This window comes from Anolis carolinensis, chromosome 2, assembly GCF_035594765.1.
Source record: "Anolis carolinensis isolate JA03-04 chromosome 2, rAnoCar3.1.pri, whole genome shotgun sequence".
In the NCBI taxonomy this organism is placed as follows: domain Eukaryota; kingdom Metazoa; phylum Chordata; class Lepidosauria; order Squamata; family Dactyloidae; genus Anolis; species Anolis carolinensis.
Window position 1 is genome coordinate 18,261,929 of NC_085842.1, and position 27,318 is coordinate 18,289,246.

At 42.8% G+C, this 27,318-nt stretch overlaps 1 protein-coding gene across 1 annotated transcript in view; it reads left to right on the top strand.

The window, feature by feature from the left end:
- The window catches only part of LOC100565347 (zinc finger protein 729), a 40,347-nt gene extending 15,833 nt beyond the window's left edge, over positions 1-24,514 (top strand). The window contains 9 exon segments of the mRNA XM_062969284.1: positions 170-240; positions 1,984-2,110; positions 3,279-5,032; positions 16,158-16,637; positions 16,966-17,092; positions 18,037-18,107; positions 19,565-19,691; positions 21,633-22,859; positions 22,862-24,514. Coding sequence (XP_062825354.1) covers positions 170-240; positions 1,984-2,110; positions 3,279-5,032; positions 16,158-16,637; positions 16,966-17,092; positions 18,037-18,107; positions 19,565-19,691; positions 21,633-22,859; positions 22,862-22,992 — 4,115 coding nt within the window. The 3' untranslated portion in view covers positions 22,993-24,514.
- Positions 24,515-27,318: the final 2,804 nt, after the last annotated feature.

Here is a 27,318-nt window from a genome sequence, read left to right on the forward strand (position 1 = left end):
TATTGTTATACTTCTATATTTGCATACTGTCTGGTGGGAATGTAGTGATTTATTGCTGATTGCTACTAACCAGCTCCGCCACAGCTCAGCCATTTTTTTTAGGACTGTAATTGTAACCTCTGAGACATGTTGATGTGACCAGCTTTCCACACCTTGCTCTCTCTCCCAGGGGCTGAAATGATGTTGTTGCTGAATTCTCAGTCCTTTCTTCCCCTTTGTGATGGAGTGGAACTTAATCAGGTAAGCAGAAGGATCCCTGGGAGAGGAGGACTCGAGCTGCCTGGGTGTCATTTGTTCCAGGCTTAATAATCAAGCATCTGTTGAAACACACAATTGGAAACAGTGCCAACAAGAGGGAAAAAATAGGAGAAATCTAAAGAAAGCAGTATAGATGTTCAAAGATGTTCATAATACTTTCAACTGAGCTAATGTTTAAAAGGAACATGTACAAGAAATGGAAAGGGTGTGGGAATAACCAAAGCATTCAAATGACTAACCAGCATAAGTAGGGAAAAGGTCAGACAAGCTAAAGCAGAAAATGAGCTTGCCAGAAAGTTTGGAAACAACAAAAGTGGTATTTTGTTTGTGTCTGTACAAGAAGAAATAACGAGGAAATTATATGATCTCTTTCTGGAGAAGGTAGTGAAATGCTAAAGGGATAGGCAAAAGGTAGAATGTTGCCTCAGTTGTCTCCCAAAAGGGACTCAGTATTCTACTTGAACAAGATGGAGCAGATGAGATAATAAGGAAAGTGCAAAATAGGTAAAGAAGTAGTCCAGGAATACCTGGCCACGCTAAAGGAAATGCAGTGGATGTAGCACATCATGATATCAGTAAATCCTTTGGAAAGGCCTCCCATGGTTTTTCGAACAACTAGTAAAAAGTGGTCTAGATAATACTACAGTTAGGTGGATTTGTAATGGGTTGAGCGACTCACCAATGGTTCGTCTTCATTCTGGAAAGAAGTGACCGGTGGAGTGCCACAGGGTTATGTCCTGGGCCCAGTACTGTTCAACATCTGTTGGGGGTGCTTTGAATGATATTTCCTGCTTCTTGCAGGGAGTTGGACTGGATGGCCCATGAGGTCTCTTTCATCTCTATGATTCTATGCGTATCATATTTTCAGATGATTATCAGGGATAGCTAATACTCTAGAAGATATGATCAGAATTCAAAATGGCTATAACATGTTCGAGAGTTGGACCAAAGCTAACCAAATTAATTTCAACAAGGAGCCCCTGGTAGCATAGTGGGTTAAAGCCTTGTGACTTGAAGGTTGGGTTGCTGACCTGAAAGCTGCCAGGTTCGAATCCAACCTGGGGAGAGCGCGGATGAGCTCCCTCTATCAGCTCCAACTCTATGCGGGGACATGAGAGAAGCCTCCCATAAGGATGGTAAAACATCAAAACATCCGGGCAACGTCCTTGCAGATGGCCAATTCTCTCACACCAATTCTCTCAAGTCGCTCCTGACACGGAAAAAAAATTTTCAACAAGAATAAATGTAGGGTAGTACACTTCGCCAGGAGAAAAATGTAATGCACAAATACAGGATGGGTGACACTTGGCTTGTTCATATGAAAGGGATCTTGTAGACCACAAGTTAAACATGAGCCAATAATGTGACACACCAGCTTAAAAGACTATGCAGATTTTGAGCTGCATCCAAAGGAATATAGTATCTAGATTAAGGGGAGTCATAGTGATCTTTCTCCTTTTGTGAAACCACCTGAAATAAGACGTGTGTCCAGATTTGGGCACCACAATAAAAACTGGAACATGTCCAGATTCCATGTCTGGTTCTACATATCAATTAAGAAATGGTTCTGATAGTGACCAACCGGACGTGTCTACAAAGCTTACAACTGTGGCACGGAGGCCTAAGCCCTTCCCCTTTCAAACAATGAACAGGAATGTAAATCTATTTTAAAGATCTTTTTAGATAGCCCTTATGTAAGAAGGAAATGTTTTTTTTTTCCACCAGGGCCCCATTGCCTTTGAGGACGTGGCTGTCCATTTCTCCCTGGAGGAATGGGCTCTTCTGAATCCTGATCAGAAATTCTTGCACGTGCAGATGATGGAGGAGATTCATGGGATTGTGGACTCTCTTGGTAAGGCTCCTTCACGGATGGGGATTTCTATTTCAACATGCAGTATTATCCTAAATAATCCCAGTCTCCAAGGGTCCTCAAGGCAGGGCTTATGATAGAAATATATGACATAAGAGTAATACTAATGTAATTAATAATAAATCTTTATTTATATCCCACTTTTCTCCTTCAAGGGACCCTAAGCAACTTACAGCATATTAATATCATACTAACATTAGTGTGAACGCTTAAATAAATCAAGTAAAACAATCAATAAACATAAAACATCTGAAAATAAACAATTTAAAAGTAATATACATTTATGTGGCATCTTCTTGAGCTATATTGCACTTCGTTCCAGTTGATAAAATTATAGTATTTTCTGGCACTTCCGTCAAAATTTCTTTGCTGAAGGCCTGCCTAAACGAAAATGTTCTTAGCTGATTCTTGAAAGAAGAAAGGGAGAGAGCTGTATTAATTTATTTGGGGAGCGTATTCCATAAGTCAGCGCGGTCACTAAGAAGGCCCTCTCCTTCTGGGCCTCCCCTGACGATCTTAAGTCAGATAGGTAAGTTGGACCTGAACCATTTAGGACTATAAAGGTCAAAACCAGCACCTTGAATAGGGCTCAAAAACGAATTGGTAGCCAGTGAAAGTACTGTATCAGTGAGCCCGTTACAGTACTCTAGATGGGATGTAACCAAAGCAGGGACCACCATGGCCAAGTCTGGTTACTCAAGGTATGGTTGCAGCTGGCACACAAGTTTCACTTGACTTGGTGTCTGAGCAACAGCAATTTTAGCACCAATTCAGTCTCCAGTGAGAAGATTTCCATAGCTGGAATCAAGCCCAAGCAGCAACAGGTCTTTTGCAGAAACAGGGCTCTCTGGAAAAGCAAACCTGTAACGAGTCATCATCCCCGATCAGTCACACAACACTCTGGCCCCTTCTACACTTCTACATATAAAATCCAGATTATCTGCTTTGACCTGGATTATATGGCAGTATAAACTCATATAATCCAGTTGAAATAATGATAATGTGAGTTGTCTGCTTTGATAATCTGATTATATGGCATTATAGAAGGGCCTCTATCTCTCTGTGAGTGTGTATGAGAGAGGGAAAGAGGAAGGGGAGAGTGAGGAAGTAGATTTTCAAATCATGACCCTGTTCTTCTTTTTCACAATAGATAACGGGGAGAAGAGCAATGTATGCACCAGTCGCAGGAAGCATTTTGGGCACAATGGGGGCCTTGATATACACCAGCAAGCCGACACTGAAGATGAAGATTCTGTTAGAGACAGGGCCTATAAATGCAATGTATGTGGGCAATGTTTTACCCAAAATGTGGTACTTGTGCTACACAAGACACTTCATGCTGGGAAAAACCATCTTAAATGGAAATTATCAGAAAAATGTGTGGTTGATGAAAAATTGCCAGATCTGTGCCAACAACAAATCTTTGAAGGAACCGAGGATTTCATAAGCCAGGAGTGTGTGAAATCTTTTATCCAGAGTTCACACTTGGTGAAACACGAGGCATTTCACACAGGACAGGAACCACACAGATGCCAGGATTGTGGGAAATGTTTTGCTTACAGTTCACAATTGGTGAGCCACAAAAGACTCCACACAGGAGAGAAGCCATACCAATGTCAGGAATGTGGGAAATGTTTTGCTGACAGTTCAGCCTTGGTGAGGCACAAAAGACTCCACACGGGAGAGAAACCATACCAATGCCAGGTTTGTGGAAAATGTTTTGCTGACAGTTCAGCCTTGGTGAGGCACAAAAGAGTCCACACAGGAGAGAAGCCATACCAATGCCAGGTTTGTGGAAAATGTTTTGCTTACAGTTCAGCCTTGGTTAGCCACAAAAGACTCCACACAGGAGAGAAGCCATACCAATGCCAGGAGTGTGATAAATGTTTTACCTACAGTTCAGCCTTGGTGAGGCACAAAAGACTCCACACAGGAGAGAAACCGTACCACTGCCAGGAGTGTGGGAAATGTTTTGCTCACAGTTCAGACTTGGTGAGCCACAAAAGACTCCACACAGGAGAGAAACCATATCAATGCCAAGAATGTGGGATATGTTTTGCTTATAATTCAGCCTTGGTGAGGCACAAACGATTCCACACAGGAGTGAAGCCATACCAATGCCAGGAGTGTGGGAAATATTTTGCTGACAGTTCGGCCTTGGTGTGCCACAAAATACTCCACACAGGAGAGAAACCACACCAATGCCAGGAGTGTGGAAAATACTTTGCTGACAGTTCAGACTTGGCGAGGCACAAAATACTCCACACAGGAGAGAAGCCATACCAATGCCAGGAGTGTGGGAAGTGCTTTGCTTACAGTTCAGCCTTGGTAAGGCACAAAAGAATCCATGCAGGAGAGAAGCAATACCAGTGCCAGGAGTGTGGAAAACGCTTTTCTTACAGCTCAGCCTTGGTGAGGCACAAACGACTCCACACAGGAGAGAAGCCATACCAATGCCAGGAGTGTGGGAAATGTTTTGCTGACAGTTCAGCCTTGGTGAGGCATAAAAGACTCCACACAGGAGAGAAGTCATTCCAATGCCAGGAGTGTGGGAAATGTTTTGCTCGCAATTCACACTTGGTGAGCCACAAAAGACTCCACACAGGAGAGAAGCCCTACCAGTGTCAGGAGTGTGGGAAATATTTTGCTTACAGTTCAGAACTGGTGAGCCACAAAAGACTCCACACAGGGAAGACGCCATACCAATGCCAGGAGTGTGGGAAATATTTTGCTCGTAATTCGCACTTGGTGAGCCACAAAAGACTCCACACAGGAGAGATGCCATACCAATGCCAGAAGTGTGGAAAATGTTTTCCTCAGACTTCATCCCTTAACAATCACCAGAGAATACACAGAGGCCAAAAAACAGCCTTTGTGGGTAAACATCTGATTTCAAACAAGACTGTTTGAGAAGTTCTGCCTAAGATTTGATGGTGTCCCCTCTCTTGTCATTTGAATAGCTAAGTGTAGTTCCTCTTCTTGGAGCAACAGAAAGCAAGCTCCCTGTGACAAATCTTCAGAAGGTCAAATATTGTCATGTCACCTATTCTGAAGAAAAAAATAAACCATATGTAATTCCATCAGTTGCTCCTCTGGGCTTAGTTTCCAGCTCTTTTATCACCTTGGTTGCAAATTTCCTGTTTGTGAATGCTGTTTTTCAGCTAGGATTCCAGAATTGAATACAGTGCTTCTGTTGAGGCCAAGCCAAAGGAAGAGATGCTTACACTATTATTACCCTTGATGTGCAAATTGTATCTCTGGCTGGACTGAATGAATAAGAGCTAAATTTTTAAGACAAAATTCTAAGATTAAGACCTGCAATAACTACTTGCTTGCTGAACTGTGATTAAAAGTTGGTAATGAGAACTGAAATGGTTGACCTGCCTGCTTACTCTGATAAGAACTGTGACAGTGATAAGAGAAATGTTTACATCTCTTTACATCTGTCAACATTTGCTGACAATGAACTTTCGGGGGGAAACAAAGTGTGTAATGGTTCTTTTAAGTTAAGGATGATAAGAAAAAAGTCAACACAATGCAAAAACTAATCAAGAATAGTCTACATCTGGCCAGAAAATTGAGATGGAATCAACATGCTCAAGGATGGAAGATGTCTATCAATAATTTACGGCTTTTTTGGGACAACATCAGTGAAATATTGCTGTATGAGGGATCTTATGGCAATCCAGAAAGTGAAGTTGTTCACCTGCCATGGTCTGTGGAGATGGTGTATGGGAGTATCAGATTTGCCATGGGAAAGCTCGATTCTGGTCAGTTTGGGCTTCCTTTCCTTAAGGGAAGAGGAGGAAGTTCATTTTGGAGTCATGATACATGTTGCAGGGAGTCATGTTCTGTTGTATGGAAAACAGAGATCTGATCCTTGGCATTGTTCTTAGGATGCATTTTGCTGTTTAGAAGTTCTGGACATTTTGGAGATGTATGTTGGCAGGCTGCAGGGAAGCAGCGCTTGGTCTAAGCAGGTGCTTCTCCAAGTAGGAAGAAAGAATATGGTAATATTTGGATGCATGAGAATGAGTGCATGAACATCTGTGTGAATGCTGAGTAAAAATGTAACCCAATTTGTTAGTTTGTTAGCTAATGTAACTGTAGGTTGTTGTGGAATCCAGTGAATCTGTCTAATGTCGTTCTTTGTGTAAAAGTTCTATAAAAGTTCTGATATACCCTCTCACACTGGAAATTGCAATAAAGAGAACCTTGTTTTAAAAAGTATTCATGACATGGCTTATTTGACCTATTTGCCCACTTAGCATAGACCCATAGGTTTGCCTTCTCAGTATTACATTTAATTGCACTTTAACGACTATGTCAGCTGGGCAACTACCCATCCCTGATGATTTTGACATATTTTGCACTTTGGCCTTGATCCGTGAACTCAACTCATGTTTTTAACACCTGACTAATATGTTGACCTTTTATTTTTGTTTTTATCAATTACTGTTGTTTTATTGTTGATTGATTTGTTTTATTGCTTTGTTTGCTTTTATATTGTTGTGTCTGGGCATGGCCCCATGTAAGCCACCCTGAGTCCCTTCGGGGAGATGGGGTGGGGTATAAGAATAAAGTTGTTGTTGTTATTATTATTATTATTATTATTATTATTATTATTATTATTATTATGGCTAGCATTTACTATGTATTATTGATTCTGTTATGGGCTGTGAGAATTTTATCTATTTTGCAAAATGTAAGTCCCTGGATCTTATACATGGAGCAACTACATTTATCGGTGTGAAGCAGCCATGGTCAAACTTTGACCCTCAAGGTGTTTTTGAACTTCAACTCCCACAGGTTGGCACTCCTCCATTAGAGATCCCGATTTCACAGACTTCCTCGTCCTTAATCATATTCTACTAATTCAGGAGACAAGGACAGTGGAAGAATTGACACTAAGCAGCTTTCATTCATATACAGTGAGGTCCGAGACGGCAGCTAAACGTGCGAGAGCCAAAGGTGGAATAGGGATTCTAGTTTCCACTTCATTACGTGTCGGTACTAAGCCCCTACCCACATCCAAAGCGGGTGCAATGGCTGTGTTGCTCCAATTTCATCATTGCACATTAATAGTAGGTAAAGGTAAAGATTTTCCCCTGACGTTAAGTCCAGTCGTGATTGACTCTGGGGGTTGGTGCTTATCTCCATTTCTAAGCCGAAGAGCCAGCGTTATCCGTAGACACCTCCAAGGTCATGTGGCTGGCATGACTGCATGGAGCGCCGGAGCAGTACCTATTGATCTACTCACATTGGCGTGTGTTCGAACTGCTAGGTTGGCAGGAGCTGGAGCTAACAGCGGCTGCTCATGCCGCTCCCGGGGTTTGAACCTGGGACCTTTCGGTCTCCAGCTCAGTGCTTTAACACACTTTGCCACTGGGGTAGATAATGTATATATGCCCCCATTGAGGAGGAAAACACAGACAAGAGCCCGATGGAAGGAATTGGAAAAGTATGTTGCTGAACTCATACTCCAAAATCCAACCACCTCGGTAGTCCTGGGGGAAGACTTCATCGCAAGGATGGGCCCTGATGACATCTCGCTTCACAGACAACTCCCACAGTTTTTAACAGTCGGTAAGCTGGCTGGGATTCCTGGGAGTTGAAGTCCAAACATTGTATAATTAATACAAGCTTCCCAACTAGTCACTTCCAATTGCTTGAGAAAATCTAATTACCAGTAAAGAGATTACTGTATGAGAATCTAAGGTGCACCTTTTTTGGCTAAATGACCATGCCAAAAGTGGGGTGTGCATCACATTTGTGTAATATAGTAAACTGTAGGCAGTGCAGTCTCTCAGTGCAAGGGCCACCTCACCAGCTCTGTGCCAGACTGCGCCATCCCTTCCATGCCCATGCCACCTGTGACGGCGCGAGTGGCGCCATTTATATGTCAAACTAAGTTTCAAGATTTGAATTGTTGTATCATGCCTGATTTTGCCCTTACCCTGTAAATGTAGTTGGATTGGTTATTTATATCTGTCAATCAATGTTGTTTGCACCTGTTATATTGCTCACCCAGCTCAACTATTTGGCTCCACCTCTTCCTGGAGTAGTACTGTGTTCCCTCCTTTTCATTCCACCAGCAAGTTCTCTATCGGATGGACGTGAGAGAGAGACTTGGCACTAAAAGCCCTTCAAAAGTTACCTCTCAGCACCAATTCTGAGGTTCTTACCCTTGGGACTCACACTTCATGTTCAGGGCCAACCTGAACAACGTTGAGGAGTCTCAAGCGCCTTCACATCAGTCCTTTGGCAACAGAGGAAGACTCTTGTCTTCAGATATAGGTCATTGGACTGAGGCTGAGTTTGCTCCGGCATTCACAGCCAGAGAAAGAGGGATCTAGAAGGCTCCACGGACTTAAACAATCAAAGACTGTAATGTATATTTTCTTTTACCCCCTTTGTGAACAATAAACCCAGTTTTTGAGTTATCTACAGTGTTTTGGTCCTTGGGAGTTCCAGTTTCCCTAAACGAGGGCAAGAAGCAATCCCCTGGGGAAAGATGTCACGTCAATGCCTCTTTCACTAAGAGTACAGCCCCAGGCGCGACGGCACACCACCCTTTTAAAAACTATTTTCTGCCCTTTTCGCCTTTCTGTCCCTTTCTTTTCTTTCCTTCTCTTTCCCTTCCTCCCTTTCCTCTCTAGTCCTTGTTTCTGCCCTTTATCTCTTCTATCCTTGTCATCCATCTCTCCCGCTTCCTTTTTCTTTCCTATCTTCTTTCCATCCCTCCTTCTCTCTTCCTTTTCTTTCTTCCCTTACTGCCTTTTTTGTTTTCATCTTCTTCTTTTCTTTCCTTTTTCTTTTTCCTCTTCCTTTTTTCTTTTCCTTCCTTCCCTCCTTCTTTCTTCTTCCTTTTCATCATTTCCTCCCTCCCTCCCTCCCTTCCTTTCCTCCTTTTCCTTCCATCTTCCCTCCTTCCAATTTCCCCCATCTTCCCTTCCTTCCCATCAAGGGCTACCTGATTCTCTGGTGTTATTTTTCTTGGAAAGAAAGAGTTGTTGTGCCTCTTTTTTAGAGACACTGCACACACCTAGAGACTGGCAAACTATCTTGGAAAATATTTCAATGCTTTTCCTAGTAGCAGGTTATCAGGGGTACAATTACTGCTGGGTATATTTTGTGGTGGAGCCCCAGTGGCGAAGTGCGTTAAAGCACTGAGCTTCTGAACTTTCAGATCGAAAGGTCCCAGGTTCAAATCCCAGGAGCGGCTTGAGCGCCCGCTGTTAGCCCCAGTTCCTGCCAACCTAGCAGTTCGAAAACATGCAAAATGTGAGTAGATCAATAGGTACCGATTTGGCAGGAAGGTAACGGCACTCCATGCAGTCATGCCGGCCACATGACCTTGGAGGTGTCTACGGACAATGCCGGCTCTTCGGCTTAGAAATGGGGATGAGCACCAACCACCTAAGTCAGACATGACTGGACTTAACGTCAGGGGAAACCTTTACCTTTACCTATATTTTGTGGTGGTGCATCTGGGTCTGCTTGTTTTCAAAGTCATTTCTGTGTTTCAGGGTGTGCAGGAACCAGTATTGCTATTTTCCATCCCCAACGAGGTAAATGGATTGAGGTAAAAAGGCATACTCTGGATATCAAGTGCGCCATGAAAACCTCAAGCATAATGAATGTATATTGGGCTCTCTTTTTCTTTTAATTATCATTCTAACATGGTGGATGAAAATGTGCACCTCACTGAGTTACAGTCGGTTGTATTGGGGACAGGCTGGGTATATCTATTTACTCCACTATATTTGCCCCTGGTGGCACAGTGTGTTAAAGCGCTGAGCTGCTGAACTTGCGGACCAAAAGGTCCCAGGTTCAAATCCCGGGAGCGGAATTAGCGCCTGCTGTTAGCCCCAGCTCCTGCCAACCTAGCAGTTCGAAAACATGCAAATGTGAGTAGATCAATAGGTACTGCTTTGGCGGGAAGGTAACGGCGCTCCATGCAGTCATGCCACATGACCTTGGAGGTGTCTACGGACAACGCCGGCTCTTTGGCTTAGAAATGGAAATGAGCACCAACCCCCAGAGTCGGTCACGACTGGACTTAACGTCAGGGGAAAATCTTTACCTTTACCTTTGTAGCAGTCATGTGCAAGACTGAAATGTGAAAATCACTGACACGCTTCTAACAAAACTCTGAATTCAGATTCCCCTGCAATAGCAGAAGGTGGCTTTGGAGAGAAGCTATGGCAGCAGGGGATTTCTCAATGAAGAGCCTGCTTGTGACGGGTGCTTTTGTTGTATCTCCCACCCAAGTCTGTGTTCCTCCTCCTTGGGATAAAGGGAGCCATGGGGCTTGACCCAGGGCTGAGACATTCTCTCTCTGTTGTGGATGGAGGCCCTGCTCTGCTCTGATCCCTGGACTGATTGATTACCTTTAATATTCAGTGAGGTTGGGGAGCAATGGTTTGGCAGGGAGAGAATACATCTATCTAACTCTCCAATGAATATGGAAATTTTCTTCCATGACTATATCTGTGCCATCATCTTGAGTCCTTTGGTTCCAGGGCTTTTGGGAGATGCTCTTTCCCCCTCCTTATAGAGTAACGCTGGGCAAGGAAGGGTTAAGGGGAGGGAGTTTGGTTCCCAGAGAGGCAGGAAGGAAGTGGGCCTCCTTAGACCAAGATTTCCTGACTGTCTAGGAACCAAACTCCCTCCCCTTAACCCTTCCTTCTCCGGCTGGGAAAGAGAGTTTGTTCCTTTGGCCTCTCCTTCCCCCTCCTCCTTCCTCTCCTTCCGGTGAGTCTTGTTCCCAGACCTTCTTCTCCAAAGGGCCGAAGAGGGGCTGAAGCCCAAAATACCTGGAGGGAAGGCTAAAGTTGGCCCAGGCCTGTTTCCCTCACAGGTTGGCCTTCTAACACACACTGACCGAGAGCAAAGAGAAACAACCACTCTCTAAACCAGGGGTCCCCAAACTTTTTAAACGGGGGGCCAGTTAACAGTCCCTCAGACCGCTGGAGGGCCGGACTATAGTTTGTTTGTTTTTTTAAAAAAACTATGAACAAATGCCTATGCACATGGCACATATTTTATTTTGAAGTAAAAAAGGAACAAATACAGCCTCAATGTTAATAATAATAATAAAGAGGGTTGGAAGAAACCCCTTGGGCCATTTAGTCCAATACCCTTCTGCTTTTGTGCACCAAAAGCACAAGCAAAGCAACCCTGACAGATGGCCACCCAGCCTCAATGGTAATAATAATAATAATAATAATAATAATAATAATAATAATAATAATAATAATAATGGAGAGGCCCCACTAAGGCCTCCAGCCCTGGGAGAAATCCGGAGTATACTGCAAATCAGAAATAGCAATATACTCCAGATTTCTCCCAGGACTGGAAGCTTGAGTGGGGAAAGAAACTCTCCTTCACTCAGGCCTCCAGCCCAGGGAGAAATCCAGAGTATACTGCAAATCAGAAATAGCAATATACTCCAGATTTCTCCCAGGACTGGAAGCCTGAGGGGGGAAAGAAACTCTCCCTCACTCAGGCCTCCAGCCTAGGGAGAAATCCGGTGTGTATTGCTAATCAACATATTGCTAAACCTGGAGCAAACACCCCTTAATAATTAATAATTAATTAAATAATAATTAAAATACCTTTTGAGTTGCAGTAAAAGCGGAAAGGCAAGGCTCCTCCACGGCTTATGCAGGGAGAGTGGGGAGCTAGGAGAGGCTCAAAGGCTCATATAGCAGAAAAGTGGCGGGAAAGGCGGAAAGGCAAGTCTCCAAGGCTTGTGCAGGGAGCGGGACAACGCAGGAAAGGGGGGGAAATCTGTGGGGGCCGGATAAATGGCTCCAGGGGGCCGGATGTGGCCCGCGGGCCGTAGTTTGGGGACCCCTGCTCTAAACTCTCCTCCTTCCAAGGAGATGGAGCATGGCCTTAGTCACTTGGACATGGAGAAAAGGGGGCCTGAGGCAGGTGGGATTGGGGGTCACTACAACAGACTGCCAGGCTGTCACTTCTCCATCAATTGGGTCCCTAGGAGGAGAGACAGGCAGAGGACCAATGGCTTTCCCCTCCCAACCCTCTCACCTGTCAGCCTGTGTCCTCTTTTTCCCCCCTTAAAGTTTTTATTACGCATTTCACCCACTGAATCATGGGTGGTTTTATTTCTTCGTCAATTGTAAAACCTTTCAGAAGAAACTGATGCAGCTTCCCAATTGGCTTGTTTTTTTTTTTTTTTGTCTGTAGTACAGTAGAGTCTCACTTATCCAAGCCTCGCTTATCCAACTTTCTGGATTATCCAACACATTTTTGTAGTCAATGTTTTCAATTTATCGTGATATTTTGGTGCTAAATTTGTAAATACAGTAATTACGACATAACATTACTGCGTATTGAACTACTTTTTCTGTCAAATTTGTTGTATAACATGATGTTTTGGTGCTTAATTTGTAAAATCATAACCTAATTTGATGTTTAATAGGCTTTTCCTTGATCAGTCCTTATTATCCAAGATATTCGCTTATCCAAGCTTCTGCCGGCCCGTTTAGCTTGGATAAGTGAGATTCTACTGTAGTTGGTTCCATTGGTTCTCCAATTCTCGTCTACCCCTTTTGTTGGCTATCTGAGGTCTCTGCTGGAGTTGATTATAATGAATCCATGTCATTGATGAGTTTTCTTATTGTCGCTCTTGTCGTGCTTTTAATTTCTGCAGAGTTCCTTTTTCTAATAGTTGTTTATAGGTAGACTAGCTGTGCCCGGCCACGCATTGCTGTGGCGAAGTATGGTGGTATGGGAAATAAAGTATTGAGGAATTGGTGGTAGTTAGTTAAGGTAAAGGGTCCCCTGGGCTGAGTGGGTTGCTAGGAGACCAAGTGAGTGGAGCTTAGCCTTCTAACTGGCAGCAATTGGAGAAAAACAATTATTCCTCTCCCTCTAATTAGGACTTTATTTTTCTTTTCTTTTTGTTGTATCAACCTAGAAGCATGGATGAGGGGTTGTGCTGTCAATTTTTGAGGTTTAGTTTTGTTGTTTTGTCCGCTGCCGTGATGCCATCACTCTTTTATATATATAGATATTTTCTCCTAGGTGTTCTTAGTTGTGACTGGAGACTGGAGGAGGGCAAGTGTGGTCCCTATATTCAAGAAGGGAAAAAGGGACGATCTAAACAATTACTGTCCGGTCAACCTCACGTCAAGACCAGGCAAGATTCCTGGAAAGTGTAAAGATACAGTTGTCCTATTACTAACTAATATACAGAATAGAACAGTGGTAACAGACAAATTATAATCCTTACAGGCGCATGAGTAATACACAAATACAAACTGTTTATAGCATTACATCAAACATTATATTCATGTTTGTATGTTTTTTCAGTAACAGATAAGTATGTTCAATAACTGAGTACAACACTTTAAATTCCAGTATTGTCCCACGTAGATAAACGTCTTAGAAATGCATGGTCAAAGGAATAAACAACTGTATATTGTGGTTCACATTTTAGATAAATTTATCATAGTCCCATGTAAGTTAATGTTTTGGAGATGCGCAAAAGGAATGTAAAACATAAAGGAATTTTAGAACAAAGTATTACTCATGTGCCTGTAAGGATTATAATTTGTCTGTTACCATTGTTCTATTCTGTATATTAGTTAGTAATAGGACAACTGTATCTTTACACATATTATAGATTTCTGGGTACTTTAGTGTAAGATTCCTGGAAAGATCATTAAGGAAGTGGTCTGCAAGCACTTATTTATTTACAGTATTATTTATTTACAGTATTTATATTCCGCCCTTCTCACCCCGAAGGGGACTCAGGGCAGATCACATTACACATATAAGGCAAACATTCAATGCCTTAACATAGAACAAAGACAGAGACAAACGCAGCTCCGAGCTGGCCTCGAACTCATGACCTCTTGGTCAGAGTGATTTGTTGCAGCTGGCTGCAGCTGACTGCTCACCAGCCTGCGCCACAGCCTGGGCTGTGAAACGAATGTGGTCATCACTAATACAGTAGAGTGTCACTTATCCAACATAAACGGGCCGGCAGAATGTTGGTAAGCGAATATGTTGGATAATAAGGAGGCATTAAGGAAAAGCCTATTAAACATCAAATTAGGTTATGATTTTACAAATGAAGCACCAAAACATCATGTTATACAACAAATTTGACAGAAAAAGTAGTTCAATACGCAGTAATGCTATGTAGTAATTACTGTATTTACGAATTTAGCACCAAAATATCATGATGTATTGAAAACATTGACTACAAAAATGTGTTGGATAATCCAGAACGTTGGATAAGCAAGTGTTGGATAAGTGAGACTCTACTGTAGTCAGCATGGATTGATCCGAAACAAATCTGATCTGATCTCTTTTTTTCGATAAAGCTGGATAGGAGCAGGAAATGCTGTGGATGTAGCGTATCTGGATTTCAGTTAGGCCTTTCTTCAACAAGATCCCATGTCCTTCTGGCAAACAAATTATTCAAACGTTTCATAGGCAAAACTACGGTTAGGTGGATCTGTAATAGGTTGAAAACCAAAGGATGCTCACCAATACTTTTTCTTCTTCCTGGAAAGAAGAGCCCCCGTGGAGGAGTGGGTTAAAGCCTTGTGACTTGAAGGTTGGGTTGCTGACCTGAAGGCTGCCAGGTTCGAATCCCACCCGGGGAGAGCGAGGATGAGCTCCCTCTATCAGCTCCAGCTCCATGCGGGGACATGAGAGAAGCCTCCCACAAGGATGGTAAAACATCAAAAAAAATTCAGGCGTCCCCTGGACAACGTCCTTGCAGACGGCCAATTCTCTCACTCCAGAAGCAACTCAGGTTGCTCCTGACACGAAAAAAATTCTGGAAAGAAGTGACAAGTGGAGTGCTATAAGAGGGGTTCTGTCCTGGGCCTGGTTCTGTTCAAAACCTTTATTAATGACTTAGATGAAGCGTTAGAAGGCGTGATCATCAAGTTTGCAGACAACACCAAATTGGGAGGAATACCTAATACTCCAGAAGACAGGAGCAGAATCCAAAATGATCTTAACAGATTAAAGAGATGGGCAACTAAAATGACCAAAGGTCTGGAGAACAAGCCCTATGAGGAGCGGCTGAAAGAGCTGAGCATGTTTAGCCTACAGAAGAGAAGGTTGAGAGGAGACATGACAGCCATGTATAAATATGTGAGGGGAAGTCAAAGGGAGGAGGGAGCAAGCTTTGTTTTCTGCTGCCCTGGAGACTAGGATGCGGAACAACAGCTTCAAATTACAGGAAAGTAGATTCCACCATCTGTCGGGGGTGATTTGAATACAATTTTCCTGCTTCTTGGCCGAATGGGGTTGGACTGGATGCCCCATGAGGTCTCTTCCATCTCTATGATTCTATGATTCTGTCAGCAGCTGAATCATAGTATAGTTCATATATGGCAATACCATTACTTCTCCATCTTTTTCATCTTATAAATTTTTCATTTTTACTCTGGGTTTTTTTTATTTTTCCAAATGAATTTTGTCGGTTCTTTATTCCAGACTTCAAAGAGTGCTTCTTCTGAGAAAATTGGTATGTCTGAAATAAAAACAATGTTTTTGAGATTACATTCATTTTGATTGTTGAAATTCTCACCAGTAGAGATAGGTCTAAATTCTTCCACCTTTGTACATCTTTTTGATTCTCTTTCCATATTTTTTTTCATAGTTGTTTTTAATAATGCAGTTTTTGTTTGTCATCTGGATTTCCAAGTATTTTACTTTAGTTGTTATATTGATTTTTTTCACTTGTTTCAAAGTCTCTTGGTTCTTGTTTACAAGAAGGGCTATGGATCATGGAGCATCAGGCGAAGGAATCATGGCGGGATAGTGTGGGTTGAGACTGAATGGGAGTTAAATGGAAGGCCAGGTGAGGCCAGGTGGGCCTGGAGGGTGGAGAAGGAGAAGCCCAAGTAAAAAGAGGGTCTAGCATTACATGGCTCTGAAATAAATAAAGGGCTTATTTTTTTACTCTTCAAGAAAAAGCCTCCCAAAGCCTGTTGTCTAATTCTGCCTTTCTTTCACAGAGGAAATGTGATTTTTGGCTGAGGAATTTAGAGTAGAGCCTGTTCAGTTGAGAGAAGAGGGAGGAAGAGCATCTTGGATCCAATTTGCTTCTTCATCAAACAGTGGTTCTACAATGAAGAGATCCAGCTCACCTAGACTTGAAGCAGGCAGGGCTGCTGGGAGCAGTGGGGAATACTGGGAGAGAACTACGCAGATGTTCCTAAATACGCATATACAGCGCCAGCGCTTCAGGCAGTCCTCCTACCAAGAGGGCGAGGGACCCAGAGAGGTTTGCAGCCGCCTCCACGATCTGTGCCGCCAGTGGCTGAAGCCAGAGCAACACACCAAGGCTGAGATGCTGGACCTGGTGATCCTGGAGCAGTTCCTGAGCCTCCTGCCCCCAGAGATGGGGAGCTGGGTCCGAGAGTGTGGGGCAGAGACCTCTTCCCAGGCGGTGGCCCTGGCGGAAGGCTTCCTCCTGAGTCGGGCAGAGGACAAGAGGCAGGAAGAACAGGTGAGGGCATTTCCTCTTGGTTTCACTAACCTTGGGACTGATGGATAGATTAAACCTAAATCCTGCTTTTCTTCCAAGATGGGACCTATGAGAGAGATAAGCCGGATTCCGCTCCCTCTGCTTCTTTTCCTACTTGCTCTGCCCTCCTTCTGTCACATTCAAATTCACTGTAAGCTCAGTTTATATTCTACTCGAATATGTTTACCCCAAATATTGCATTGAATGTGATAGGAGGGAAAATCTCAGAATGCAGTTTCTGCACATTTGGGGAAAACTCCTTTTCTAACCTTTCTCTATACTAATTATGGAATTCTCTGTGCTTTTCCAGGCCCAAAATAACTGCATTGAAGTCTACCCTGATGTCTCTGAATCAGAGAAACCTCCATCAGACACAATCCAGAGTCTCCAGCAGAATAAGCTCAAGCAAGAAGAAGATGGGACTACAACATTGGAGGGTAAGGAAGAACCCTTCTAGGAGTTTTGGTGTTTTATGCCAATGTAAATTACCCTTCAGGGGATTATAGCACATCCGCCGGGGGGGCGGGCTGTGGCACAGGCTGTTGAGCAGCTGCAATAAATCACTCTGACCATGAGGTCATGAGTTCGAGGCCAGCCTGTGGCGGGGTGAGCACCCGTCAATTAAAAATAAAAAAATAGCCCCTGCTCGTTGCTGACCTAGCAACCTGAAAGATAGTTGCATCTATCAAGTAGGAAATAAGGTACCACTTATAAAAGTGGGGAGGCACGTTTAACTAATTTACGACCTGGAATGAGGAAGTGCCGTCAGAGTGGATGATGAAGCAGCTGCTCCCCCCTGTGGCCAGAATCGAACATCCCCTCAGGAGAAGGTTAAATTGCCTCTGCGTCTGTCTGTCTCGGTCTCTGTTTGATGTGTTTATGGGCATTGAATGTTTGCCCTATGTGTGTATAATGTGATCCACCCTGAGTCTCCTTCGGGGTGAGAAGGGCGGAATATAAATACTGCAAATAAATAAATAAATAAATAAACTTTGAGCTAAAGAAGGCGTACATGCAGGCTCACATGGCCTTGAGATGAGTATATAGGTATTCATTTGGTTGCAAAAGGTGTAATTTCAGTGTTATTTATTTTTGTTATTATTATACTTCTACATTTGCATATTGTTGGGTGGGACTGAAATATCAGCCATATGGTATGTTCCCAGGTGAAACCCGAAGCTAAGGTGGGCCCTGAAACTCAGCTGGAAGACAAACAGACAACAAAGAATACCTTTAGTCAGTAGAAATACCAAGCCCAGTACTAGTGTCTATCCAAAGTACTGTACTGTATTTCCTTATAGATTCCTTTTTGTGGACTGTATTTGTAAGCTCTGAAACATGTTTATGTGATCAGCTTTCCACACCTTGCTCTCTCTCCCAGGGGCTGGAATGATGTTGTCGACAAATCCACAGTCGTTTCTTCCCCTTTGTGATGGAGTGGAACTGAATCAGGTATGCGGAAGGATTCCTGGGAGAGGAGGAATGGAGCTGCCTGGGTGTCATTTGTTCCAGGCTTAATCATCAAACATCTCTTGAAACAGACAAGATTGAATGGGAGTTTCTTAAAAGTGAAATACCAAAACTACAATTGGAAACAGTGTGAACAAGAGGGAAAAAATAAGAAAAGTCTAAAGAAACCAGATGGATATTCAAAGACCTTTAAAGTGAGTTAAGATTAAAAAAAATGTAGAAGAAATGGAAAAGGCAGGAAATCACCAAAGCATTCAAACCATTAACTAGCATAAGTAGGGAAAAGTTTTAACAAGCTAAAGCAGTAAATGGGCTCAGGCTTGCCAAAGAAATTAATAACGATAAAAAGCAGTACTTTGTTTGTGTCACTAGAAGAAGAAAAAACGAGCAAACAGTAGGGTCTCTGCCTGGAGAAGGTCGTAAAATGCAAACGGGATAGGGAAAAGGTAGAACATTGCCTCAGTCTTCTTCGAAAAAAGAATCAGTATTCAACTTGAGCAAGATTGAGCAGATAAGGTAATAGGGGAAATGCAATCCTGGCTACTCTAAATGAATTGAAGTCTCCAGGGCCACATAAACCACATCCAAAGTACTGAAGGAACTAGCAGAAGAAATTCCATAACCACTGGCAATAATATTTGAGAATTGTTTGAGAACAGGAGAGGTCTGAGCAGACTGGAGGAGGCAAAGATTGTCTCTATCTTTAAGAATGAACAAAAAAGAAGAACCCCAATAATTACCATCTAGTCAGCTTGAGCTAAATAACAGGAAAAATGTTGGAGCAGATCAGTAAGAAGGCAGTCTGGAATCACCACAACAAGAGGATTTGTATATTTCATGGCATTAGAAAGGTTGAGGACCACTGCTCTAGAAGATAGGATCAGGATTCCAAATGGCCTGAACAAAACTAACGAAATAAATTTCAGCAAGAATAAATGTAGGGTAGTACACTTAGGCAAAAGAAAAATGCACTGCACAAATACAGGATGGGTGACATCTGGCTTGACAACAGTTTGCATAAAAGGGTATAATATTAGTAGACCACAAGTTGAACATGAGCCAGCAAAGTGATGCAGCATCTTAAAAGCCTATCGGATTTTGGGCTGCATCCAAAGAAATATGGTGTCTAGATTAAGGGAAGTCATTGTGACCTTCTTTCTGGTTTGGTGAGACCTCACCTGAAATAACATCGTGTCCAGTTCTGGGCACCACAATAAAAGCTGGAACATGTCCAGATTCCATTTCTGATTCTACATGTTAATTAAGAAATGGTTCTGACCGTGACCAACCAGACATCTCTGCAAAACTTACAACTGTGGCATGGGAGCCTTAACCCTTTCAAACAACCAACAGGAATGTAAATCTACTTTAAAGGTTTTCTTGGTATTAGTTCTTGATAGCCCTTAAGTGCGAAGGAATTTGTTTTCTTTTTCCACCAGGGCCCAATTGCCTTTGAGGACGTGGCTGTCCATTTCTCCCCGGAGGAGTGGGTTCTCCTGAATCCTGATCAGAAAATCTTGCACATGCAGATCATGGAGGAGATTCATGGGATTGTGGACTCCCTTGGTAAGGCTCCTGCAATGATAGCATATCTATTTTGTTTGCTGTGTCATAATAAAATAATAATACTTTATTTATATCCAACATTTCTCCCTCAAGGGAGAAATATGTTTACAGCATATTAAAAACATACAAACGTCAGTCCAAACACATATATAAAACTAATAAAACAATCAAAAATAAAAACATCTTAAAATAAACAATTTAAAAGAAATATACATTAATGTAGCATCTTGTTGAGTTATATTGCACTTCAGTCGATAAAATTATGGCATTTTCTGGCACAGTCTAAATTGCTTCGCTGTAAACAAACAGGTTTTTAGCTAATTCTGTGGAAATGAGAGCAGGGCCTCCCCTGATGATCTTAAGGATCCGGCAGGTTGATATGAGGAGATGCGGTCACATAAGTAAATTGGACCTGACTCCAGATCAGTTACAGAACTCCCTGGCTCCTTCTACACTGCCATATATAATCCAGAATATCTGCTTTGACCTGGATTATATGGCAGTGTAGACTCATATAATCCAGCTCAAAGCAGATAATCTGGATTATATGGCAGTGTAGAAGGACCTATCTGTGTGTGTGTGTGACAGAGAGAGGCAGGAGAGAGGGAAGAAGCAGATTTTCAAAAACTAACCCAGCAAACATCGCCTGACTTCAGGCACACATTTTCAGCAGTCTGGCTTTGCATCCTGTATAAGCTTGGCAGGCATAGAAAGCCACTGTGTGTCTGAAACCAGAGGAGTATGGGAAATGTTAGAAAGGGTTTTTTTTTTTTGGGGGGGGGGGGGGTTGTTGGTTTTTTTTTTGTTTTGTTTTTTTGCAAAAGCTGACTTACTCTTGATGTCTGGCTTACACACTTCCTCCGAGTAACTCAGGCTCCCTGGAAATCTATTAAGAGCCATTACCCAGATCAATTGGCTGGAGAAAGAAGCTGGAAAATGGATTTTCAAAAGATCTAACTTCCCCTGGCTTCAGAAACGCAGGCACAGCTATACATCTTTTGATTGGTGTGGTATTTAATATTGTTTTTCCTTCCAATCAGGCAAGCTAGCCTCTGCATGTCTAAAGGCTAGGCTGCCGTTTTACACTGCCTCTCCCAGCAGACAAACAGCCCCTAGCATCAGTCATTCACGAGAGAAAATGGCAAGAATTTGGGGGTGAACTGAAAAGGCATACATTCCCCCCAGAGAGAAGGAGACAGAATTAAAAAACGGGTTGGGCTGAGCAACAAGTAGCCTCTGGAGCTTATGTTACTCATCTCTTTCTTAGGGTCCTTCCACACAGCCCTGTATCCCAGAATATCAAGGCAGAAAATCCCACAATATCTGCTTTGAACTGGGTTATCTGAGTTCACACTCAGATAATGTGGGATTTTCTGCCTCGATATTCTGGGATAGAGGACTGTGTGGAAGGACCCTTAGAAGCTCTAGGCAGTCAAATTGTGTCCATCTTTACTGAACAAGGGGTGGAGAGATGACAGCATTTATATCTTCTTTTCCTCCATGTCTATGTTGTTTTAAGGATAATTTCAATCAACTTCTTATCCTACTTCCTTAGGCCCCTTCCACACAGCTGATTAAAATCCCACATTGTTTGCTTTGAACTGGAATAGTAGTTACTTACGTACTTACTTAGGCGATCCCTCATTTTCTGAGTATAATAGCCCTCCAAGTGCAGTGTCTTGGGGGTGGGTACGTAGGTGACTGTGCAGTCCTATTCTTGACCCGCATGTTCTTCTATGCGGAGGGCATCTGTTTCCAGGTGGAAGACTGTCCCAGTGAAGGTTGGCTTGATGTGTTAATATGGATTCAGATAACCCAGTTCAAAGCAGATATTGTGGGATTTTCTGCCTTGATATTCTGGCTTGATAAAGCTGTGTGGAAGGGCCCTTAAAGTCCTTATCACTCACGCTGAGGATTGATGGTTTCTGTTCTTCTTCACAGTAGATAATGGGGAGAAGAGCAATGTATGCACCAAATGCAGAAAGCAAGCCCATAGTGAAGATGAAGATTCTGCCAGAGGAAGACCTTACAAATGCATTGTATGTGGGCAATGTTTTACCCAAAATATGGTACCTGTGCTTCACAAGATACTCCGTGCTGGGAAAAGCCATCTTAAATGGAAAGTATTAGCAAATTGTGTGGTTGATCACAAATTGCCAGATCTGTGCCAAGAAGGAACCGAGGATTTCATAAGCCAGGCGTGTGGGGAATTTTTTATCCAGAGTTCACATTTGGTGATACATGAGAGATTTCACACAGGACAGGAACCATACAGATGCCAGGAGTGTGGAAAGTGTTTTACTTGCAGTTCAAACTTGATGAGGCACAAAAGACTCCACACAGGAGAGAAGCCATACCAATGCCAGGAGTGTGGGAAATGTTTTGCTTCCAGTACAGATTTGGTGAGGCACAAAATACTCCACACAGGAGAGAAGCCATATCAATGCCAGGAGTGTGGGAAAGGTTTTGCTGACAATTCAGCCTTAGTGAGGCACAAACGACTCCACACAGGAGAGAAACCATACCAATGCCAGGAGTGTGGGAAATGTTTTGCTGACAGTTCACAGGTGGTGAAGCACAGAAGACTCCACACAGGAGAGAAACCATACCAATGCCAGGAATGTGGGAAGTGTTTTTCTTCCAGTTCAGACTTAGTGAAACACAAAAGACTCCACACAGGAGAGAAGCCATACCAATGCCAGGAGTGTGGGAAGTGTTTTGCTTCCAGTTCAAACTTAGTGAAACACAAAAGACTCCACACAGGAGAAAAGCCATACCAATGCCAGGAGTGTGGGAAATGTTTTGCTGACAGTTCACAGGTGGTGAAGCACAAAAGATTCCACACAGGAGAGAAGCCTTACAAATGTCAGGAGTGTGGGAAATGTTTTGCTGACAGTTCAGCCTTGGTGAAGCACAAAAGATTCCACACAGGAGAGAAGCCTTACAAATGTCAGGAGTGTGGGAAATGTTTTGCTGACAGTTCACACTTGGTGAGCCACAAAAGACTCCACACAGGAGAGAAGCCATACCAATGCCAGGAATGTGGGAAATGTTTCACTTCCAGTTCACACTTGGTGAAGCACAAAAGACTCCACACAGGAGAGAAGCCATACAAATGTCAGGAGTGTGGGGAATGTTTTGCTTCCAGTTCACAGTTGGTGAAACACAAAAACTCCACACTGGAGAAAAGCCATACCAGTGCCAAGTGTGTGGGAAATGTTTTGTTTGGGGTTCATTCTTTTTGAACCATCAGAGACTACATACAGGAGAGAAATCATCCATAGATTTGGGACAAAAGTAATAAAGTGAATTGCAACAGGGAAATTCCAGTTGTTGTGGTCATTCTGGTCCTATACATTCACCATTTCCCAAAGAACACGTGTGATTCCCTTGGCTGCAGGTAGCACGTGGTTTGACTTTAGATTGAGCTCTTAGTCAAATCCCTTCTGAGGACTTCATCTCATTGAAGCAGGGAAGTGTTTGGTTCAGTATTTTAAATAAAAATAGATGATTTTCTCCTACCTTCATCACACTGTTAAATCTATCTGTCTTACTCAGTTGTACTCAGTAGAATTGCTATCACACTGTAGAGATTAGGCACCGCCCCCCATGCCTCGCAATATCACATAGGCAATATCAGAGAATTTTCTTAGCATCCTTAGTCTGTGCAAAACAGATTAAGCATGTATGTAGTCTCTGATGGTTCAAAAAGAATGAACCTCAAAAAGGCTGCGAAGAAGGAAGTGAGGAGGCAGGAAGAAAGAGAGGAAAGGGGAATTAGGAATTAGTTATTAGGTAATGAATAATGAAAATTACAGACTGGAATTTAAATATGACAAACATAGAAACAATCAAAGATCTATTAGCAGGAAGGAAGAGAGCCTGGTATGTTTACAATTGAACAAATGCTCAATAGACATAAGAAGGAAGTATAATGGGGGTAAAAATTATATGAAATTTGAGGGAAAGATAATCCAAAGAGAGAGGAAAGAAAGAAATAAAATAATAAAAGGTACAATAAGTGATAGTTATACATTATTACTAGAAGAAGAACAGAAACAAGATCATCTTAAAGAACTGTGGAAATAAGATGTAGGAAAAACTTTAAATATTCAAGAATGGAAAAGAGAATGGAATATGCGTATCTTAAAAATATGTCTATAAGAATTAAGGAGAACTACATATTATAATATAATTTGGAGGTGGTATTTAACCCCAGTTAGATTAAATCAAATAGACAAATATGTTAATCAATGCTGGAGAGGCTGCCAGGAAGTAGGCTCATATGCAAATTTATTTAAAAATTCTGGGAAACCTTTTTTTAAAGAAATAAGGGCAATAATAAAAAATAGAGGAAAAAATGCACAATAATAGCATTGTTATCAATATACGACAAGACGATATTTATACAAGCAGAAAAAGAATTGACCTCTAGTTTATTAACGGTGGCAAGATTAATACAGTAGTTGCAAAGAATTGGAAAGATAAAAGGTCAACTCATTAGAGGTATAGAGAAATTTGGAACATAGCGATCAATGACAAACTGACTTGTGATATTAAAGTAAAAAGGGTATTTGGAAACAAACAGATTTTTGGGACATATGGCTGTGTGGTCCTTTGATGGGAATGCAGATTTCCAATTAAACTGCAGCTCTTTTAACATTCCATGCATTTGTGTGGCTATACCCCTTTTGTGGGTTCTTTGATGGGAACATAGATATCCAATCTTACTGAAGCTCTTTTAATGTTCCATGCATTTTGCTGGGGATTTTGCCGGGAAGTGTTCAGATGTGCACAGAATAAAAGAGTTCAGTCCAGCTCAATTTCATGATAAAATTTAGTTTTTCCCTACCTTACAATCGCACTGTCTAGTGCACTCAGTTGTCTTGCGTAGTTTTCAATGAAGAGGTTTCCACACTACAGACATTTGGCCCCACCCACCATCCCTCTCGGTGCTTTTTGTTACTTCAACACCCACAATTCCCAAGAGCAGAGAGGGAATTGTGCCTATTCTGCCTTGGTCAGACCACACCTGGAATACTGTGTCCAATTTTGGGCACCACAGTTGAAGGGAGATGTTGACAAGCTGGAAAGCGTCCAGAGGAGGGCGACTAAAATGATTAAGGGTCTGGAGAACAAGCCCTATGAGGAGCGGCTTAAAGAGCTGGGCATGTTTAGCCTGCAGAAGAGAAGGCTGAGAGGAGACATGATAGCCATGTACAAATACGTGAAGGGAAGTCATAGGGAGGAGGGAGCAAGCTTGTTTTCTGCTGCCCTGCAGACTAGGACGCGGAACAATGGCTTCAAACTACAGGAAAGGAGATTCCACCTGAACATCAGGAAGAACTTCCTCACTGTGAGAGCTGTTAGACAGTGGAACTCTCTCCCCCGGGCCGTGGTGGAGGCTCCTTCTTTGGAGACTTTTAAGCAGAGGCTGGATGGCCATCTGTCGGGGGTGCTTTGAATGCGATTTCCTGCTTTTTAGTGGGGGGTTGGACTGGATGGCCCATGAGGTCTCTTCCAACTCTACTATTCTATGATTCTATGAAAGAGAGAGAAAAGGGATGGGGGAATCCCTTTGGAAGGGCAGCAACACAAACTCAGCTGGTGTTTTGGACTACAAACTCCAACAATTTTCAACGGCAGAGAGGGAACAAGAGAGAAAAGAGATGGGGGATTCCTATTTGGAAGGGCAGCAGCACAGGCTGAAAAATCATGACACAGACAAATCATGGAAGAAATAAAGGTGTTATCGAGCTCTTTTAGTTAGGGATTTCCTTCTTGAAGGGAATCCCCCGCTCCTCTCTCGGGCGTGAGTCTGAGGATCCTGGCAAGAGGGGGAGCCGCTATAGATCAATCAAGGTTTAGCCAAAGAATTTCTCACCCTCAGGATGTTGAAGAAAGAATACCGAGTTGTTTTAGTTAGTTTCAGCTGAAAAGGATGACATCTGCAATCGCTCGTCAAGAAGTCATAACATACATTTACAGATCAACCACTTTTATAACAAAAAATATGGGAGGCGCAGATTGAATTTCTCGCTACCCCTTTTCCCACCTTCCTATGCGTTGATTGGTCCTTAAGATGGCGGTGGAAACCCTCGTACAATCAGAGGGCTCCCTATGCCTCGGGGTCCCCCACCAATCAGGGATGAGGAGGCGGGCTTATCTAGGAACAATGGACTTGCCGGGGATTAACGAGGGATTATTTATTTATTTACAGTATTTATATTCCGCCCTTCTCACCCCGAAGGGGATTCAGGGCGGATTACAATGAGCACATATATGGCAAACATTCAGTGCCAACAGACAAACAACATACATTAGACAGACTCAGAGGCATTTTTTAACATTTTTCCAGCTTCACGATTCCGGCCACAGGGAGAGCTGTTGCTTCACCGTCCAGTAGTGGCTGTACTTCCTCATTCCTTTCCTCGTGTTTTGCTGGCAGTTTTATGGTGTTTTATGGATTATGATTGAGTCATTGAGTAAATGTCCAGAAGGGGTTTCTAGACTGCTTCTTGGGGTGTAAATATACATTTTTGTCTGGCAGGCTCTGCCAGACCGTGGTGAGTTAGATGGGCTGCATTTGTTTTTGAAAGGTGTCCTGTCCATGTTGACAGCTGAGGTGATCGTGCCTTGATTGTCCCTGTTGTTAAGTGGTCCCGGAATCCAGACGGCTGATTTCCCAAAAGATGGCCCTGCTCCGATGTCTTAATGGGAAAAAAATCTAATCTATTGTCCGTGCAAGGGGAATCTGACAGTTTCCTGGTGTGAGGAATTATCTCCCTCTGGGATGTGTTGCAACTTGTCCATTTAATTCCTAGGTCAGGCCTCGGTCACTCTTTAATATAAGACATTTTTCACAAAGATAAAGAAAAGGAACAGGTAGGGTACATAATTCATACATAAGAACAATATTTTCCCTTCGTTTCCCAAGCCTTTTATGGTGTGGAATTCATAAAATAAAATAAAAGTCCACAGGAGTCAAATCTGTGGCTCTCTGGGTGAAGCAACCCCGCCGGGTCAAAAGGTCAGTGGGAGGGGGCACTCCAGGGATGAGGATAGTTCATGGATGGGGGCAGGGGCTCTGGGTGGCCCCCGCATGCAGTCCGAACTTCAGCGAGCCTGCCCTTGCAGAGGAAATCGCGCCGCAATGCAAGGGAACTCCGTTTTGACATTTTTTGACAGATTGACAATCAACTGATCCGCTTCCGAAAACCTTATCAATTTGCAAGTGGGTGGTCTCTTTTTGACGGTGAGGCATTTTTAGAAAGGAATATGTAAGATGAACATGCTAGGATTCAAAACAAAGGAGATATGGCCAGAAATAGAAGCTGGAGGTAGCCCATTGTTCCGCGACTCGCCCAGCGAGGAAGGAAAGGGAGGGAGGGCAGAGCCGCGAGAGGGAATTAATGCTCTCATGCCATAGGGGATACAAAATAGCTCTTATTTGTGATTGTTACAAAATCCAGGGTTTAGAAAGGCACAGAGATGAAGAAAAAGATACATATTTAAGTGGTTGCTGGGGCATGTTTACACAGTCAAATTGGTCTCAGCATGACTCTTCCTGATCTGCGGAACTCATCGCTGCAGGTCAGACTAGACTAAACGCAACTGATCGCCCAGG